Source organism: Neomonachus schauinslandi, chromosome 7 (assembly GCF_002201575.2).
Source record: "Neomonachus schauinslandi chromosome 7, ASM220157v2, whole genome shotgun sequence".
NCBI classification, from domain to species: domain Eukaryota; kingdom Metazoa; phylum Chordata; class Mammalia; order Carnivora; family Phocidae; genus Neomonachus; species Neomonachus schauinslandi.
Genome location: NC_058409.1, coordinates 57,977,176 through 57,994,219, shown reverse-complemented (window position 1 = coordinate 57,994,219; position 17,044 = coordinate 57,977,176). Strand labels below are relative to the sequence as shown.

The window sequence follows — 17,044 nt, the reverse complement described above, 5'->3', positions numbered from 1 at the left end:
CATTCTTTTCATTCTGATTACATTTCTCAGCTTGGTAGTAGTAGTTTCATTTGGGTTTTGGTTTTGTTTCTTTAGAGAGCAAATCAAGAGGTGTGTGAGTGAAAGGCTAGCGTTACCATTTTATAATTTGGTAAATATTGGAGTAAGTACCCAAATACTTAGAGTCAGTTTTTAAAATGTTTACAGCACATTGAATAGTCACATAGGTAGCACTACAGAAATTTATTTTGTCTACTAAAAAATCATCCTAAGTCTTCCTAAAATTTTCACATGTATACTTCAAAACGGGGAATTTTTAAAATAATAACATCTTCAGTACTGAGTGCCTGATTTGCCCATTAAGTAGTATGTTCTCTCGAGAATACTTGTACATCTTCAGCTCTGATTTGATTGTTTTGATTGATTCTGAAGCCATTTTCCGGTACTAATTATTGATGCCAAGCTGTAACAGGCATTTTGGAAGAGTTTGGCTGCTATAAAAACGTTCCAGAAACCACTCAATAAGAATGGCTTAAGAGCTTTGCAACAAATGATGTTATTGTTGTCTCAGCGTTGAGGCTAATACCCCAACAAAATCCCTTTTGTCAACATACTCATAGTTGATTTGTCTGTCTAAAATTAGGATTAAGCTAGGAAGCTCACTAAAAATGTACTTTCAGGTAAATTAACTTATTAGTTTTGGGGGGGCATCTTTTTTAACTAAGACTGTTGCTTACAAGGTTAGTCTAGAAAATATAATACATCGCTCCTAATGGAACAACCAAAGTGCTTTTTCTTCCCTTTTCTTCTCTGTTTTCTGTTTTTTTTTTTTTTTTTTTAGGGTTTTCTTTATTTGTCAGAGAGAGCACAAGTAGACAGAGCGGCAGGCAGAGGGCGAGGGAGAAGCAGGCTCCCCGCTGAGCAAGCAGCCCGACGTGCGACTCGATCCCAGGACCCTGGGATCAAGACCTGAGCCAGAGGCAGACGCTTAACCGACTGAGCCACCCAGGCATCCCTGTTTTCTCTTTTCAGTAAACATCTTCAGAAGGAAAAGATCCCAATGGTAGTAGGATGGAGGCCCTGGGCCCAGAAACCAGGAGGCTCCGGGTGTTCGTGTCCCCGCTTCTCTAGTTCACGGTTTTCTTTTACGCGTATTACTTGGCCTCTCTGACCTCACTTTTCACACCTGCAAAATAATATGGTTGCATTAGATGTTTGATGTGTTGTTTTCTTTCTACCTCGAATTTTGTGATTTGAAGTGACAACTCTTAAAAATGAAATAGCAAAAAGTAGAAGGTACATTCCGGTGTTTCTCACAAAGACCCATCTTCTGAATGTGCTAGATTTGTAATTTCTATTGTGGTTGGGTTCTCCTGAGTCCTGAGCCCAAGTGCAGCTGACTCTCCCAACCCGGTGCCCGCTTACTTTGTTGGTGCTCTGCCCATTGTCTGGTCCTTTTCTCATCTCCTTCCAAGTGCTTCTTTCCATTTAGCATTTATTCACATTTCGGAGGAGTATTAAGTGTGTGCCAGACAGTGTGGTGGTAGGCACTGAGAGTATAAAGAAAAATAAGTCATGGTACTTAGGTGGGACGTCTGCAAGAGCAAGCTGTCACCGAGGAGGAAGCCACGAATCTGGAGCCACGGGAATGGCAGCCATTTTGCTACCATTGCTGCACAAAGTTACGTTTTAACCGTTGACAGTCCTCGCAGCAGTATTCATTAAGCACATACTATCTGCCAGGCACTCAACGGCAGGAGAAGAGCAGTGAACACAGTGATGTCCTGCTCTGTGGAGCTTACCTTCTCCTTTTGGGGAGGGCAGGGAGCATGGGTAGATCATCGGTTTATGACCAAGCAAATAAGTGACAGGCTCGATGGGGAAAAGACTGGAGGAAAAGAAAGCAGGGTGTGGGCTTTGGGGAGAGCAGGGCAGGGGGGAAAAGCTTCACAATCAGGTGTGAGGGAGTTAACCGCGACCAGAAGGAAGGGGGAGAGATGGAGGCAGGACTCTGCTTGTTGAGGGGCAAATGGGCATCCTCTGTGCTGCACCCCACTGCTGAGGGGTGGGCACCAGAGGAGAGATAGGAGATGGCATTGGGTCAGATCATGGCGGGCTTCTGGGGCTGTTGTGTGAGATGGAAGGGCATCACTGGGGTTTGAAACAAAAAGAACATGATAGGATGTATATTTTAATTACAGAAAAGACTAGAGGGGGAAAGAGTTGCAAGTAAGGAGACCCATGGGAGATAATCCAGGTGAAAGATGACTGTACCTTGAACGATGATAGCAGCAGTTAGGTTCTGGTATATTCCAGAGTTGGAACTCGTAGATTTCGCTGATGGTGATGAGGACATGGTGGGGGAGGAGGGAGCCAGGAGAGAAAAATTGCAGTCAGGAGCTGTTTTCTTTTTGTAAAAAATTCCTCTTCTCAGGGCACCTGGGTGGCTCAGTTGGTTAAGCGTCTGACTCGTGGTTTTGGCTCTGGTCACGATCTCAGGGTCGTGGGGTCAAACCCCACCGTGGGCTCTGCGCCCAGGGCAGACTCCGCTTGTCCCTCTCCCTCTGCTCCTCCGCCTGCTTGCGTGTGTTCTCTCTCCCTTTCTCAAATAAGTAAATAAAATCTTAAAAAAAAGAGAGAGAAAGAAAGTCCTTCGTATGCTAACAAGAGCCCAAAAGACCAGTGGAGAAACAGTCGCACCCCACCCACACCGGTCAGCTGTGTTCACCTTTTTCTACGCGATGCGTTCTGGTTCTCTGTCATTGATTACCATTTGGCTTTCAGATTTTTTTTTTTCATTTCTCGAGTCTCATTTTCTGTCATTTCCTTTGTGTGCCTTTTATGTTAGACTAATTCTGTGGTCATTGAGTGCCTGGCTTGGTTTCAGGAATATGATGGTCATTATCATTTCTGTCTTTGCTCCTGTTTGTCTCTGGCTGCAATAACTTTTTCGTAATTAAAACATTTTAGCTGAGTTGCCTGAATACTTTCCAGTTTTGTGAAAACATTAAGCAAGTTGCCTTCTCTGTGAAGTTTTGTTAGAATGTGGTTACAGTGGGGCCGTTTAATCATAAGGCAGATGACAGTGATTCACTCCGTGCTCCCTCTTGTTCTGTCCTCTTTGTTTAGTGGTTTTGAACATTCTTTTTTGTTGTTGTTCTGAATAATTTCTGTAGGTTGTTAAACCACCACTTATTTCTCCCATCCCTTTATTAATAAGTATATAAACTGGAAAGCAAATTAATCTCTTTAAGTTTCTTATTATAATCCTGTTATAGTTTTTACTCACTGCCCAGCTGATTTTATTCTCTTTACACTCTCCCTCCATCCCACGTGGCATTGTTCTGGAGAAGCAGTACCGCGGTCGATGCCCCTTTGCCGTGGAGGGCTGCAGGGGCTGAGGTCCGCCAGTGTTTCCCTGAGTGAAGGTCGCTTGCTGCTTCTCTCCCCAAAGAGCAGCTGCGGCAGCACCTCTAGTAGGATGCGGTGCCATGTCCGGGCTCTGTGTTGAGCGGGAAAGCGTGAAGAGAACCCCATCCAAGAGCCACTTTTTCGTTTGTTTGTTTTAAAGATTTTTTAATTTATTTATTTGACAGAGAGAGAGAGAGCGAGAGCAGGAACACAAGCAGGGGGAGTGGGAGAGGGAGAAGCAGGCCTCCTGCCAAGCAGGGAGCCCCATGCGGGACTCGATCCCAGGACCCCGGGATCATGACCTGAGCCGAAGGCAGACGCTTAACGACTGAGCCACCCAGGCGCCCAAGAGCCACTTTTTTTTTTTTTTTTAAGATTTTATTTATTTATTTGAGAGAGAGAGAATGAGAGACAGAGAGCACGAGAGGGAAGAGGGCAGAGGGGGAAGCAGACCCCCCGCTGAGCAGGGAGCCCGATGCGGGACTCGATCCCGGGACTCCAGGATCACGACCTGAGCCGAAGGCAGTCGCCCAACCAACTGAGCCACCCAGGCGCCCCCACTTTGTTTTTAAGACTTGCCAAAGCTGACCCCAGGGAGATTCCTATTCAGAATGGGGAGGGTAGAGTCAAGTCTGTGGATGTGCATTTTAGTTGATGAATACACATAAAAACAGAATGTTTTAGTGTTTAGAAAACATCCTGAGCCTGAACCAGAACTGTTTTGCATATTTTACCTGTACCTTCTGGCTTTGCTGGAGCATGACTGTGGCAAGAGGGTAGGTCTTCTGGACAACTGGGTTTCTAATGGCCTGGGGCCTGAGAGCCCCGCCAGTGCCTGAGGGCTGGTAAATGTGGTCAGAGAATGGGGGCTTCGTTGACTTGTCTTCTCTCCTCTCCCTCTTACCCACTTGTGAGAAACAGGACTGCAGGCACAGCCACCAACAAGCTGTGGTACGCCGCTCTGGCCCTTGTGACCCTCATCATGTACTCCATTGCCGCCGGAGGCCTGATTCTGATGGCGGTGTTTTATACACAGAAGGACGGCTGCCTGGAAAACAAAATTCTCCTGGGGCTGAACGGGGGCCTTTGTCTGCTCATTTCAGTGGTAGCCGTCTCGCCCTGCGTCCAAAATCGTAAGCACGTTTTTTCCCCCTTCCTCCTTATTTATGTTTTGTTGTGTGTAAGTTTGAGCAAAACCTCATGTTTTTAGTTGTGTTTTTAAATTATGGTCTTTCCTTAATTTGCCATGGATGGGTCGGCCATAGGAAGGGTGGGACTGCAGTCTCCTCTTCATATCCCACACTTGGGTCGAATGTGATCGTTGGCATGCCTCAGGTCAAGAAAGATCTGAACGTAGTGAAGTCAATAAATAGGAAGACAGATGTTACCATTATTATTATTTTTTAAATATTTTATTTATTTATTGGAGAGAGAGACAGGGATAGCGACAGAGAGTACAACACAAGAAGGTTAGAGAGGGAGAAGCAGGCTCCCCGCTGAGCAGGGAGCCCGACGTGGGGCTTGATCCCAGGACCCCGGGATCATGATCTGAGCTAAAGGTAGACGCTTAACCGACTGAGCCACCCCGGCACCCCAGATGTTACCATTATTAAATAATGTACTACAAGGAGCCTTTAAGTGGAAGATGCCTTGAGTGTATATTAATAACTATAATCCCTGTGTAAAACTGGAATGAGAAGGCTCCAGAAGGAGCTCTTTCTGGGCTCATCTTTCACCCAAGGCCTCTGGGTCAGAAATCGGGAGCCATGTGGCCTAGGAGTCAGGAAGCAGGAAATCCAGTCTGGCTGAGCCAGGAGCCGGCCCCACGAGCTAACCTTCCTCAGACCTCAGTCCTTTCTCAGCAAAGCCAACAGAAATCTGTAAACCTTCCTGGCCCAAGGTTGTTTCAAAGGCAAATAGAAGAGGGGTACCTCGCTGGCTCAGTCAGTAGAGCATGTGACTCTTGATCTTGGTCATGAATTCGAGCCTCACATTGGGCATAGAGATTACTTAAAAACAAACAAAAACCCACAGAGGCAAAAAGGAAGGGGTAATGGGATTTGAAAGTGCTTTAGAAAGTCCAGCTCTGGTTTATCTTTTATAAACAACTTCTGATGTCTTAAGCCAGAATACCATCTTTGGCTATAGAAAGAAGTAGTCAGGGGCGCCTGGGTGGCTCAGTCGTTAAGTGTCTGCCTTCGGCTCGGGTCATGATCTCAGGTCAGGGTCCTGGGATCGAGCCCCGCATTGGGCTCCCTGCCCTGCTGGAAGCCTGCTTCTCCCTCTCCCACTCCCCCTGCTTATGTTCCCTCTCTCGCTGTGTCTCTCTCTGTCAAATAAATAAAATCTTTAAAAAAAATAAAAAATAGAAAGAAGTAATCATAGTCTAATATTCTTGAAGGTATCTTACTCTACAGGTGATGAAATGCAAATGATATCCAGGTTTCTAATAGGAAAAGGGAAAGGTGGCCAGTAATTTATAGTCCCTCAAATCATTTCTAAAATGGTGATTTAAAAAGTGAACTAGTCTTAGGGTGCCTGGCTGGCTCCATCCCGATTGGAAGAGCGTGTGACTCTCGATCTGTGGAGTCATGAGTTCAAGTCTCACGTTGGGTATAGAGATTACTAAATTAAATAAATAAACTTCAAAAAAAAGTGAACTAGTATTGAATAATTTAAAGGTTTTCTGGTACTGAAAATTGCAAGTACATTATTGAAATTGAGAGTCCTAATCTCCTAGTCCCTTTTACTGATCAGTTAAGAATTTCCTAAAACACACTAGTGTTCAGATTAAGCTACCATTTGGGTTAAATCCTACTTTTTAAAATAGTTATAATATGTTGGGGTGCCTGGGTGGCTCAGTCGTTAAGCGTCTGCCTTCGGCTCAGGTCATGATCCCAGGGTCCTGGGATCGAGCCCCGCATTGGGCTCCCTGCTCCGTGGGAAACCTGCTTCTCCCTCTCCCACTCCCCCTGCTTATGTTCCCTCTCTCGCTGTGTCTCTCTTTGTCAAATAAATAAATAAAGTCTTTAAAAAATAATAAAATAGTTATAATATTTTGAAATATTTGGTTTAATGCCATTAGTTGCTAAAGTGAGTCTTATTCCCGTGCCAAAGAGCAGCATTTTATAAAAGACTATTTCTATATCTTTATTGGTTAGTACAATTTATTTTATTTTTATTTATTTATTTAATTTTTTAAAGATTGTATTTATCTGAGAGAGAGAGAGAGGGCTGAGCACGAGTGCGGGGCAGAGGCAGAGGGAGAGGGAAAAGCAGACTCCCCCTGAGCAGTGAGCCCAATGTGGGGCTTGATACCAGGACCCTGAGATCATGACCTGGGCCAAAGGCAGACGCTTAACTGACTGAGCCACCCAGGCTCCCCTGGTCAGTACAATTTAATAATTAAAACTTGAAACAAATTTAATCAGAGGGAAGACTGGATGAACTAAATCCTTTCATGTAGGCAGGTGGTTGAAAATTCCACCAAAAAATGATCAATCCTTTTTGTCATATCCTGGTTACTCTGAATGATTGAAACAGTTTAATTTAAATATTATAACATATTAAAGCTCTTCCCTCAATGAATGCTGAGCCCCAGTGCCTTCTTCTTTACCTGAACTGGTATTCCCAAAGGTGTTGTGTTTTGGTTTGTTTGTTTGTTTTTGTCTATTGACAGGTCAAGCTTTTTTCCACTGTCATGGACTTTAAGTGTCTGATGGCTTTGTAGAATCTGGAATCCATGCCCTATGAAATCTGTCTCCCATTTACTTCACTAAGCTCTGTGGTCTCACAAATAATGATGGTGAATTTTCTTCTGAGGTCTTAATATTTAAGAGCTCGTGTTAATGAACCTCAGGAGGACTAGGCAGTATGTTTAAGTACAGTTGTTACTTAAAAAAAATTTTTTTTTAAAGATTTTATTTATTTATTTGACAGAGAGGGACACAGCGAGAGAGGGAACATAAGCAAGGGGAGTGGGAGAGGGAGAAGCAGCCTTCCCGCGAAGCAGGGAACTCAGTGCGGGGCTCGATCCCAGGACCCCGGGATCATGACCTGAGCCGAAGGCAGACGCTTAATGACTGAGCCACCCAGCCGCCCCTAAGTATAGTTGTTATGAAAATAACGTGGTGGTAGAGCACTCAGCAGAACCTGGCATCTCTAAAGTAACATAGTTAGGCTTAGTGTATAATTCCATCCACTTCCCTGTCTTTTTAGTGTTGTTTGGAAAATATGTTATTGACCTCTTCTTCCCTTTAAAGATGGGGGTCCAAGTTTGAGGAGTATCATTTGGGGATGGGGACCTATGTTTTTAGGCTTTCTTATTTTTGAAATTTAAAACTCTGTGTTAAAATCTGTCACTTTGATTTTCCAGGACAGCCCCATTCCGGGTTACTGCAGTCAGGGCTCATAAGCTGCTACGTGATGTATCTCACTTTCTCGGCGCTGTCCAGCAAACCCGTAGAAGTAGGTAAGCCAGCTAAGCCAGCCTGCCTTCTTAGGGAGCGTGGGTTTGAATATTTTCATTGTAGAGGAAGGAGTATGTCTCTACTGAGCTGTTGATGAGAATGTCAGAGATGTAATAATTGATATAGATGATCTGGATTTTTCACTAAATAATGTCCTTAACGTGGGATACGAAAATGAAAATTTCTTCTTCTGAGTCTTCCTGCTGTGTAGGAAAGACAGGAACAAAGATGGGCTGTTGAGTTTGCTTTGCGGCTAATCTACATTTTCCTGCTCTGTGTTTTCAAGGAACATCCTTGTGTTTTGCTTATTTTGCATTGTCTTTTTCGTTGGTTACTAATTCCCTTTTCTTCAGGTGGCCATCTCTCTGACTGTAAGAGAGGGTGGGAGGAACGTGAGAGTGGGAAGCAGGAGACAGGACTTGAGCCCAGCTCTAACGCTGGCTGACTGTGTGACCTTGAATTGCTCTTCTTAAATGTTTGTTTACAGCGACAACACAACATGTATGAGCTTGGGAGTCCGTCCGCCTGGGTTTGTAGCTTGGTTCTGCCACCTCAGTAACTTGTAGAGGGTTATTTACCTCTCTCTGCCTAGATACCTTGTCTTTCAAATGAGGATTTTAATTATTATTTTAACAAGGTAATTAAATAAGATTCCTATTTTATAGGGTGGTTTTTAAAGAATTCAATGAGTGTGTATGTGTGTATGTACATATGTGTTCCTGGCACGTCCTAGGTACTCTGTAAGGGTTAGCTATTGTTATTGTAGTGGTTGTAATGATTATTTGAGAACCATAAGAGCCCTATTCTATTATACATTGTTATTATCTGAGCCCCTTGCCAGTAAAAGACCAAAAGACCATTTCTTATTTTGATTTCTGAACTCATTACATTTCATCATCCAGATTGCTTTTGTGATATATAAACGTGTATATAAATGTATACACACATATATACACATAAGCATGTATGAATGTATGTATGTTTGGGTACATTTGATCTTGTATAAATCAAGTTAAATAAATGTGCTATCTTTTCTCTAGAATAGAAAATTGAAGTTGTTTTCCTTTTTTAAATGTAGAAAGTAAATGCAAAGATAATTTTGAAAGTTTTATATACATGTATTGTGTCTATGAGTCTTGTCTTTATAGCTATTTATAGTGCAAAGTGATACAACTGTAGGTCTTATATTAAGTACGGTCTATCCTGGATTTAATTTTTTTTTTTTTTTTTTAAATAGCTCTATCTTGACTCTAAGTTTATTTAGGTCTAGTTTCTTTAAGACTTTCTTTTACGACTATTAATTTTTGGTTTTAATGTAATGAGGTTTTTGGCTACAGTGTTTTTCTCTTAAATGGCAGGTATCACTTACAAATAGAAAACTTCCTTTTAATTTCAGGTGGTACTACTTAAATAGAAAAGTTCATATTTTGGTCAGTTAAAAAAATTTTTTTTTTCATTGGCCTAAGAATAAAGATTCCTTACACCACAGTACACACAGCTATTTTTGCTGTCTCAAATGTGAGTGCCAGTAATAATTGTAGTCTGTCTTCTAATACTTAGAATGTGCATGTTTGTAAAATGGATTTTATTTTTATTTATTTATTTAGGGAGGGGGAGAGGGAAAAGGAGAGAGAATCCCAAGCAGGTTCCACACCCAGCATGGAGCCTGATGTGGGGCTTGATCTTACAACCTGGAGATCATGACCTGAACCAAAATCAAGAGTTCGATGCTTAACCAACTGAGCCACCCAGGCACCCTACCTCTTGAAACTTTTAAGAAATCTAGAAAACATGCAGGATATTCCCAGGTCACACGCTATTTTTTTATTTTAAAACCTTTTTTCTTTTTTTTAAGAGATTTTATTTTTAGGTATCTCTACACCCAACGTGGGGCTTGAACTCACAACTCTTGAAAACAAGAGTTGCATTCTTCTTTGACTGAGCCAGCCAGGCGCCCCAGGATGTGTTTGTGTTTAGCACTTACTTTTATTTTTTTAAAAGTGGGTTCCACGCCCAATGTGGGGCTTGACCTCATGACCCTGAGATCAAGAGTCACTTGTTCTACCGACTGAGCCAGCCAGGCGACTGACGCACACATGCTGTTTTTTCTCACACCTTTGCACAGGTAATTTTATTCTGTCCTGTGGGTGTCAGCAATGTTCATAGAGTGTATTTTGAAACACTCAGAAAGCACATACCTGAGTATTGTCATTTTTTTTACATCATGATTCAGTAACTACTAACCAGTTACACCTATTAAATACAGTGGAGAAAATGATATATCTGTACTGTTCCCTTGTAAACAAGGCTTTTATGCACAATAGTAACAAATGGAATTAATGCATACTACAGCATCATTGAGGAAAGAACTTCTCTTTAAATAACTCTTCTATTTATAAATAAACTGATGTTTTTTAGCACTGTAGATTTAGTACATTTACAGATCTGATCAACAAAAAGAAACAGGACATATATATTTTTTAAAAGAAAATGTAGAGGGGTGGTGCCTGGCTGGCTCAGTTGGTAGAGCATGTGACTCTTGATCTCGGGGTTGTGAGTTCAAGCCCTGTGTTAGGTATAGAAATTACTTAAAAATAAAAATTTTTTTTTTTTTTAAGATTTTTATTTACTTGTTTGAGAGAGAGAGTGAGGAGAGAGCGAGAACATGAGCTGAGGGGGTGAGGAGAGGGAGAAGCAGACTCCCCGGCTGAGCAGGGAGCCTGATGTGGGGCTCAATCCTGGGACTCCAGGATCATGACCTGAGCCGAAGGCAGACGCTTAACTAACTGAGCCACCCAGGCACCCCCTTAAAAATAAAATCTTAAAAAAAGAAGGAAAGAAAGTGTAGAGAAAGGGACCATTATGGAAGACCCTTCCTGGGAAAGGAGGTAAGAAGTAAGCAAAGGATAATAGCATCACGACCACCCTATTACTGACAGTAAAGGGACTTCGCATGTGGGTGGAGGCTTTGGACCGGGTGGCTCTTGCACAGCCAGTATGTATTTGGTTGTTGAGTAGCCTCGACACGCTTCCAGAGAGGATAGACACGGTGGAAACTCAAGAATGTCTGCATACTACCTCTGTTTAGAGCCTGCTAAGTCAACTGAAAAATAGGTATAGTTTTACTCTTTACTAGTGTTAGAAGAGTACTGAAAAGAGCAAGACTCTTACTGCATCATGGCATGGAGAAACCCTTTGGCATTCAGCTGGAATCTGAGGGTCTTGTTCGAAGAGGCTGCTTAGGTGGGAGGGGGTGCTTTTTTTTTTTTTTTTAAGATTTTATTTATTTATTTGATAGAATAATGCACACAAGCAGGGAGAGCGGCAGGCAGAGGGAGAGGGAGAAGCGGGCTCCCTGCTCAGCAGGGAGCCCGATGCGGGACTTGATCCCAGCACCCTGGGATCATGACCTGAGCCCGAAGGCCGACTGAGCCGCCCGGGCGCCCCAGTGGGTGCTTTGAAATAGCAGCAATCTAGTCTGACTTCAGTGGGACTGTAGAGTAGGAGTTTCCAATAATAAGCCTTCACTCTTCCAAGCTACCCAGATTTCCCCCAAATGAATGTCTGTCTGCTACAACAGGCTTTTCTAATTAACTGTGATTACTTTGTCTTTTCCTTGTAAGCTCTAGATGAGCATGGGAGGAATGTGACGATCTGTGTGCCAGACCTTGGTCAGGACCTGTACAGAGACGAAAACTTGGTTACTGGACTTGGTACCACTCTCTTGTTCATGTGCATCTTATATTCATGGTAAGTCTTAGGAGATACTTGAGGCCACCTTTGCAACTTTAAAAGTACGGAGGAAATTTTAAGAAAGGTTTAGCAACAGCAGCGAGGCAGCAAAACAAATCCCACCTGAGGAAGAGGGAAAGTAGCTTGAAGTAAAAAGTGTGTGTCACAGCATCGAACCTCAGTGTTTGGACTTCGTTTTCCTTACTTGTATTTATATGGGTGACTATAATAGATCTATAGTACGTTGCAGCCCTTGAGGAAATGGTTGAATATTAGTCGCTAAAGCATTTTTGGAGGGCAAGGGAGTACAAAGTGGGGAAGAAGTGGTTTGTGCCAGAACATTTTGGCCGCTTTCTAATCCACGGGAAATGCCATTTGTTCTGCTGCTGATGGAAAGAGTACAAAGCCGTACATACATGGTCATTTTGTGCTTGGCCCAAGAAGACAGGAAACGCCCCTTTTCTTTTATGCTGAAACCCACAGTGCTGTTAAAGCAGGCTGTATTTCACATGCTCGTTCGTGGTGGGGTTGGTGCCGCCTTTATTTAGAATGTTTGAAAGATTGCCCAAGGGAGAAAAGTAACGGGTAGAAATGCTTAGTTACTGATTCTGAGTATGTATTTCAGTGATAATTAAGCTTCCCTTTGGCAATGATCTTCTCACACTTAGGTTTTACTTCTGTGTTTTACGTTTTCTTTGTTATGTTTCAATGTATAAAAATTTCATCTTGTTATAGGTGTAATGTATTATGGTCTTCCCCTGGCAGAAACTGAAGAATCCTGACAGTGCTAGCTTATATAAATAACATGTCTTTCTGTACACCCTGGTATTTTCTCTTACAGCTCTCACACTCCCTCCTGTTAGAAAGGGACCTACAGACAGACATTTTGGAGACACGGGAACTGGGTCTTTAGAGTACTTGTTCAGCCACGTGTCAGGCCATGAAGTGCTTGCTTGGGTGCAGGTGGTTGTCCCAGTGAAGGTTCTGTAACATTGGTCCTCATCCTGTCCCCGACAGAGTGACAGATTCTCCTGACAGCGGAAAGGACCACGGGGACCATGTCTGGCCTTTCATTTTTAATTAATTCCATAGCTGTTCACTTCGTACCTACTATACCCAAAGCAGTAGATGGGATTCGGGCCCAAGTCAGTGAATGTTGTCAGGAAAACCATAAAGCCACCCAAATTTTGAATGCTGATTCTCAGCTCTTCTTTCTCTGAGTAAGCTTTTCCTTCCTGAGTCTGTTGTTCTTGGGCTTCGGGGGTGGGGGATGGGGGGAAACGGCGGCGGCACAGCTAATTTCATCGTTTATCCCTCAGGTTTTTTTCTGTATTGGCATGTAAAAAATATTGCAGATGATGTGAGGAGAAAGTAGATGACTAATGAGCGCTTGCCCCTGACGCCCTGTCTCACAGCAGCGCTCCAGAGCTACCAGGTTCCGGGAGGGCTCCCCTTGTGTGGTCGCTGCTGCCCACCCCCTCCTCCCAGCAGGCACCGCCATGTTGCACTTTAATCACTAGCGTTCCGTAACGTCTGTTACTGGCATTTACAGAGATTCCAGGTAGCTGCGGTCAGCTTTGAAAATTGTTATCCTTTTTAAAAGATTTTATTTATTTATTTGACGGAGACAGAGACACAGCGAGAGCAGGAACACAAGCAGGGGGAGTGGGAGAGGGAGAAGCAGGCCTCCCACAGAGCAGGGAACCCGATGCGGGGCTCGATCCCAGGACCCTGGGATCATGATCTGAGCCGAAGGCAGACGCTTAACGACTGAGCCACCCAGGCGCCCCATCCTTTTTTTTTTTTAAAGGAATATCTAGAATTTTTTTCTTTTTTAAGATTTTATTTATTTTTATTTTTTTTTTATTTTATTTTATTTTTTTTTAGATTTTATTTATTTATTTGAGAGAGAGAGAATGAAAGACAGAGAGCATGAGAGGGAGGAAGGTCAGAGGGAGAAGCAGACTCCCCGCCGAGCAGGGAGCCCGATGCGGGACTCGATCCCGGGACTCCAGGATCATGACCTGAGCCGAAGGCAGTCGCTTAACCAACTGAGCCACCCAGGCGCCCCAAGATTTTATTTTTTTTAAGTAATCTCTACGCCCAATATAGGGCTTGAACTCACAACCCCCAGATGAAGAGTTGCATGCTCTTCTGACTGAGTCAGCTGGGCGCCCCAGGAATATCTAGAATTCTTGATAGCAGTTGTAGGAAGCCTAAAGACTGCGTAGTGTGAACATTACATGTTTTCCCTGAAAGCCCCAAGATTGCTTGGGTTTGGGGTTAACTTTTTTGTAAGGTCCTAGAAGTCTTACTGTAATGCTATCTCCTCACCTGCTCCTTTAGGGGGCTCTCATGCTGGCCTCCACACTCGGTTTCTGGTTCTCTGTCATAAGTCCTGCTTCTGGGGCACTCACTATGAGTATGTTTTATCTTTGCTGTCTTAGCTAGAAGGAAGGGTTCGACCTAAACCTACTCCCTGGCTTTACAGCTGAGGCCATTCTTTCTCTAGACGCCTCTTCTGTTGTCCCCAGGCATTACTGCTATAAGAAGTATCAGAGCTTGGACCCCATGCAGGGGTTCCCTAATGGCTCTTTGTGTAGGTCCATCCCCCTGACACCCCCTTAGGCCCCAGCCTCCACTAACTACTCCTTAATTCCCTTCTTGGTCTCTAGATTTTGATTGAAATTGTTGTTCTGTTGGCTTCAAGTTCAGACTGTCCAGCCAGGCAGGATCCTGGAGTCAGTCAGCTTCAGTTCCCTCGTTGTACGTAAGGAAACTGAGGGGCATAGAGCCCATTTCTGTGATTCTCCACCCCCAGTCTCAGGAACCCTCTCCTTGTGTCTCCTTGGCTAGAGTGCTGGGAGGGGCAGGTTCATAGTCGTTTTTCCCCCTGGGATTGTTTGGAGTAAGGTCCTTCACTGAGGTTCAAGGGTAAGCTGGATGACTTTCCTCATTTTATTATTAGGAGGTATTTGTGCTATCAAATGGTCCTGGCCATTTCAGTTTTAACTATGCTTATGAGAAAAATAATTATTATTTAAATATTTAGGAATTTGAATTTAAAATTGGAAAAACTAAGAATCCTTATTAAATGTCAAACAACTTGCTAATTCAAAATGAAACATTCATGGCAATAGGGCAGACCGTGTAGAAATTAAGTACAAAGTTGGTAAGACAGACTTGGAGAGAAGATTGGCTTAAACTGAGAAGAGTTGGCAAATCACGGTGTCTATTCTTTTGGTGTGTTCTTTGTCTGCTACCTTTATTTAAGAAAGGAGGACAAGTTAAAAAAAAATGGAGGAGTGTACAAGCTTTATTTTGAGAATCCTGCCGCTCCCTCACCTACCAACTAGAAATCTTCTGGTCTTGCATTAAGGGGCATGTCAAGGCCTCCCCCCAGTTCACATAGGACTGTCTTCTCCACTGGGAGCTAGGAGTCACCAGTTATACTTGGGAATGTAACTGAACTTCACACAAAGGGTGGGAATAGTCATGAGATCTCCCAAGGGCCCTGTAAGTTTGTCAGGGAGCAGAATCTGTGTTCTCCAACGGGAAAGTCTGGACATGTTCTCTAGAGATTTTCTTTGATCTAGGGGAGTTTGGCAGTTCCAAAAGCAGTTGAAGTGGGTGTGGAGAGCCACCTGCATTTTGAATCATTCTGCGTTTATGGAAGAGGCCCTGGGCATGGCAGTGGTGGTGGGGGGTGGAGGGGGTGGGCGGAGGGGAGGCAGTTTTTTTGTTTATCATAATTGCAAGGCACTGCTGGTTTCCTGTGAGTGCGGGCTAGAGATAGTCAACGGGCTGTAACTTGTCTATAGGGTGAGGCCCTGTCGCAAGCAAATGCGGTCAGTCTCCTTCCACGCCCCACAAGGAGCAGTGGGTGAAGTTGCTCCTGCCTTAGCCCTGGAAGGGAAGAGGTTCTGCATAATCCAGGAATTGTTGTGTAGCAACGTGTCTTGCGCTCATCAAACAGGGGGGTCTGAGTAATAGAATGCAGGCGATAAGAATTTCCTAGGTTTTTAAGGAGTCTGTGAAAACAGTGTTTCCTTGGTAATTCCAAGAGAGTATTTTGTGGGTGAAGGCCATGACTGAATTATAATAATATTTTATAGTGGCATCTACTTGTAGAAGTCCTTTGTTATTAATGATGAACTGAATACAGGTATTTATTTATTTTTAATATTAAATTCAATTACTTAACATAGTGTATTATTAGTTTCAGAGGTAGAGGGTCAGTGATTCATCAGTCTTATATAACATCCAGTGCTCATCACATCACACGCCCTCCTCAGTGCCCATCACCCAGTTACCCCATCCTCCTACCTCCTTCCCCTCCAGCAGCCCTCGGTTTATTTCCTATGATTAAGAGTCTCCGGTTTATCTCTCTCTCTGATTTCATCTTGTTTTATTTTCCTTCCTTACCCTATGATCCTCTATCTTGTTTCTTAAATTCCACATATGAGTGAGATCATATGATAATTGCCTTTTTCTGACTGATTTATTTCGCTTAGCATAATACCCTGTAGTTCCATTCACATTGTTGCAAATGGCAAGATCCCGTTCTTTTTGATGGCTGAGTAATAGAATACAGGTATTTAGAAATAAGAACAAAAGCTTCCCCATTTTGTGCTCTCTGATGATGGAAGTAAAGTGGCAGAGGTGCCAGAATCAAAAGCTTTGTTTTTCTTGAAACCATTTTATTCCAAAGAATTTACAAAAGGGCAGTATGTATTCTAACCCTTTTAAAGAAGGAATACCATCTTTTAGGTGAAAATTGGAGATAATCGATCTGTTTCTAAAAAGTTACATTTTCCTCCGCAGAAATGATATGCTATATTAAATCATAATTCACATGCAGAAAATATAGCACGCTCTTACATGCAAGACCGAGGTGTATGTGTTTCTTGGGTGCACCACTATTGGGAAATATCTCTAAAATTCGTTGAATGAGGCTAGAAGTCAGGAAGTGTGGGAGCGCTTGGGCCTTGATCAGCATCCGTCTGTACTGAACAGAAGAGAAAGTAATGCTATTGGACTTGAGTGGACCACAAAGGAAGCAGTGTGCTTGGATCCCAGAGGACCTTCTTGTGAGGAAGGCTTTTTATTGTTTATATGCATTTCACTGATCTCTTCTGTCTCGGAGAAAGAGGATGAGAATGAGCAGAGAAGGCAGTGTTGCTTCTTGGGGTTTATTCGGTTGACATGAGTCTTCTAATTCCTACTTCTCCTGGGGCCACACCCCCTCCTGCCCCCAGGCCGGCGCCTGAGGCATGGCGCAAGAGGTTAGGGATTGTCTTTTTCACTGGGTCCCCAAGGGCTTAGAACAGGGCCTGACACATGGCAGGCTCACAGTAAATATTTGCTAAATGAATTTATAGAGTTAGCCGGAACCCTGAGTATTGTATATATTTCTGTTTGCTTAAAATGTTCCCCCCCCCCCCCCCCCCCGA

General features: G+C 43.3%; 1 protein-coding gene across 1 annotated transcript in view; it reads left to right on the top strand.

Annotated features, from left to right (window-relative positions):
• Positions 1-17,044, top strand: part of SERINC5 (serine incorporator 5) — a 100,625-nt gene that overhangs the window by 75,824 nt on the left and 7,757 nt on the right. The window contains exons 6-8 of the mRNA XM_021699790.1: positions 4,312-4,523; positions 7,766-7,861; positions 11,483-11,609. Of these exons, the coding sequence (XP_021555465.1) occupies positions 4,312-4,523; positions 7,766-7,861; positions 11,483-11,609 (435 nt within the window). The remainder of the gene's footprint in view (positions 1-4,311; positions 4,524-7,765; positions 7,862-11,482; positions 11,610-17,044) is intronic.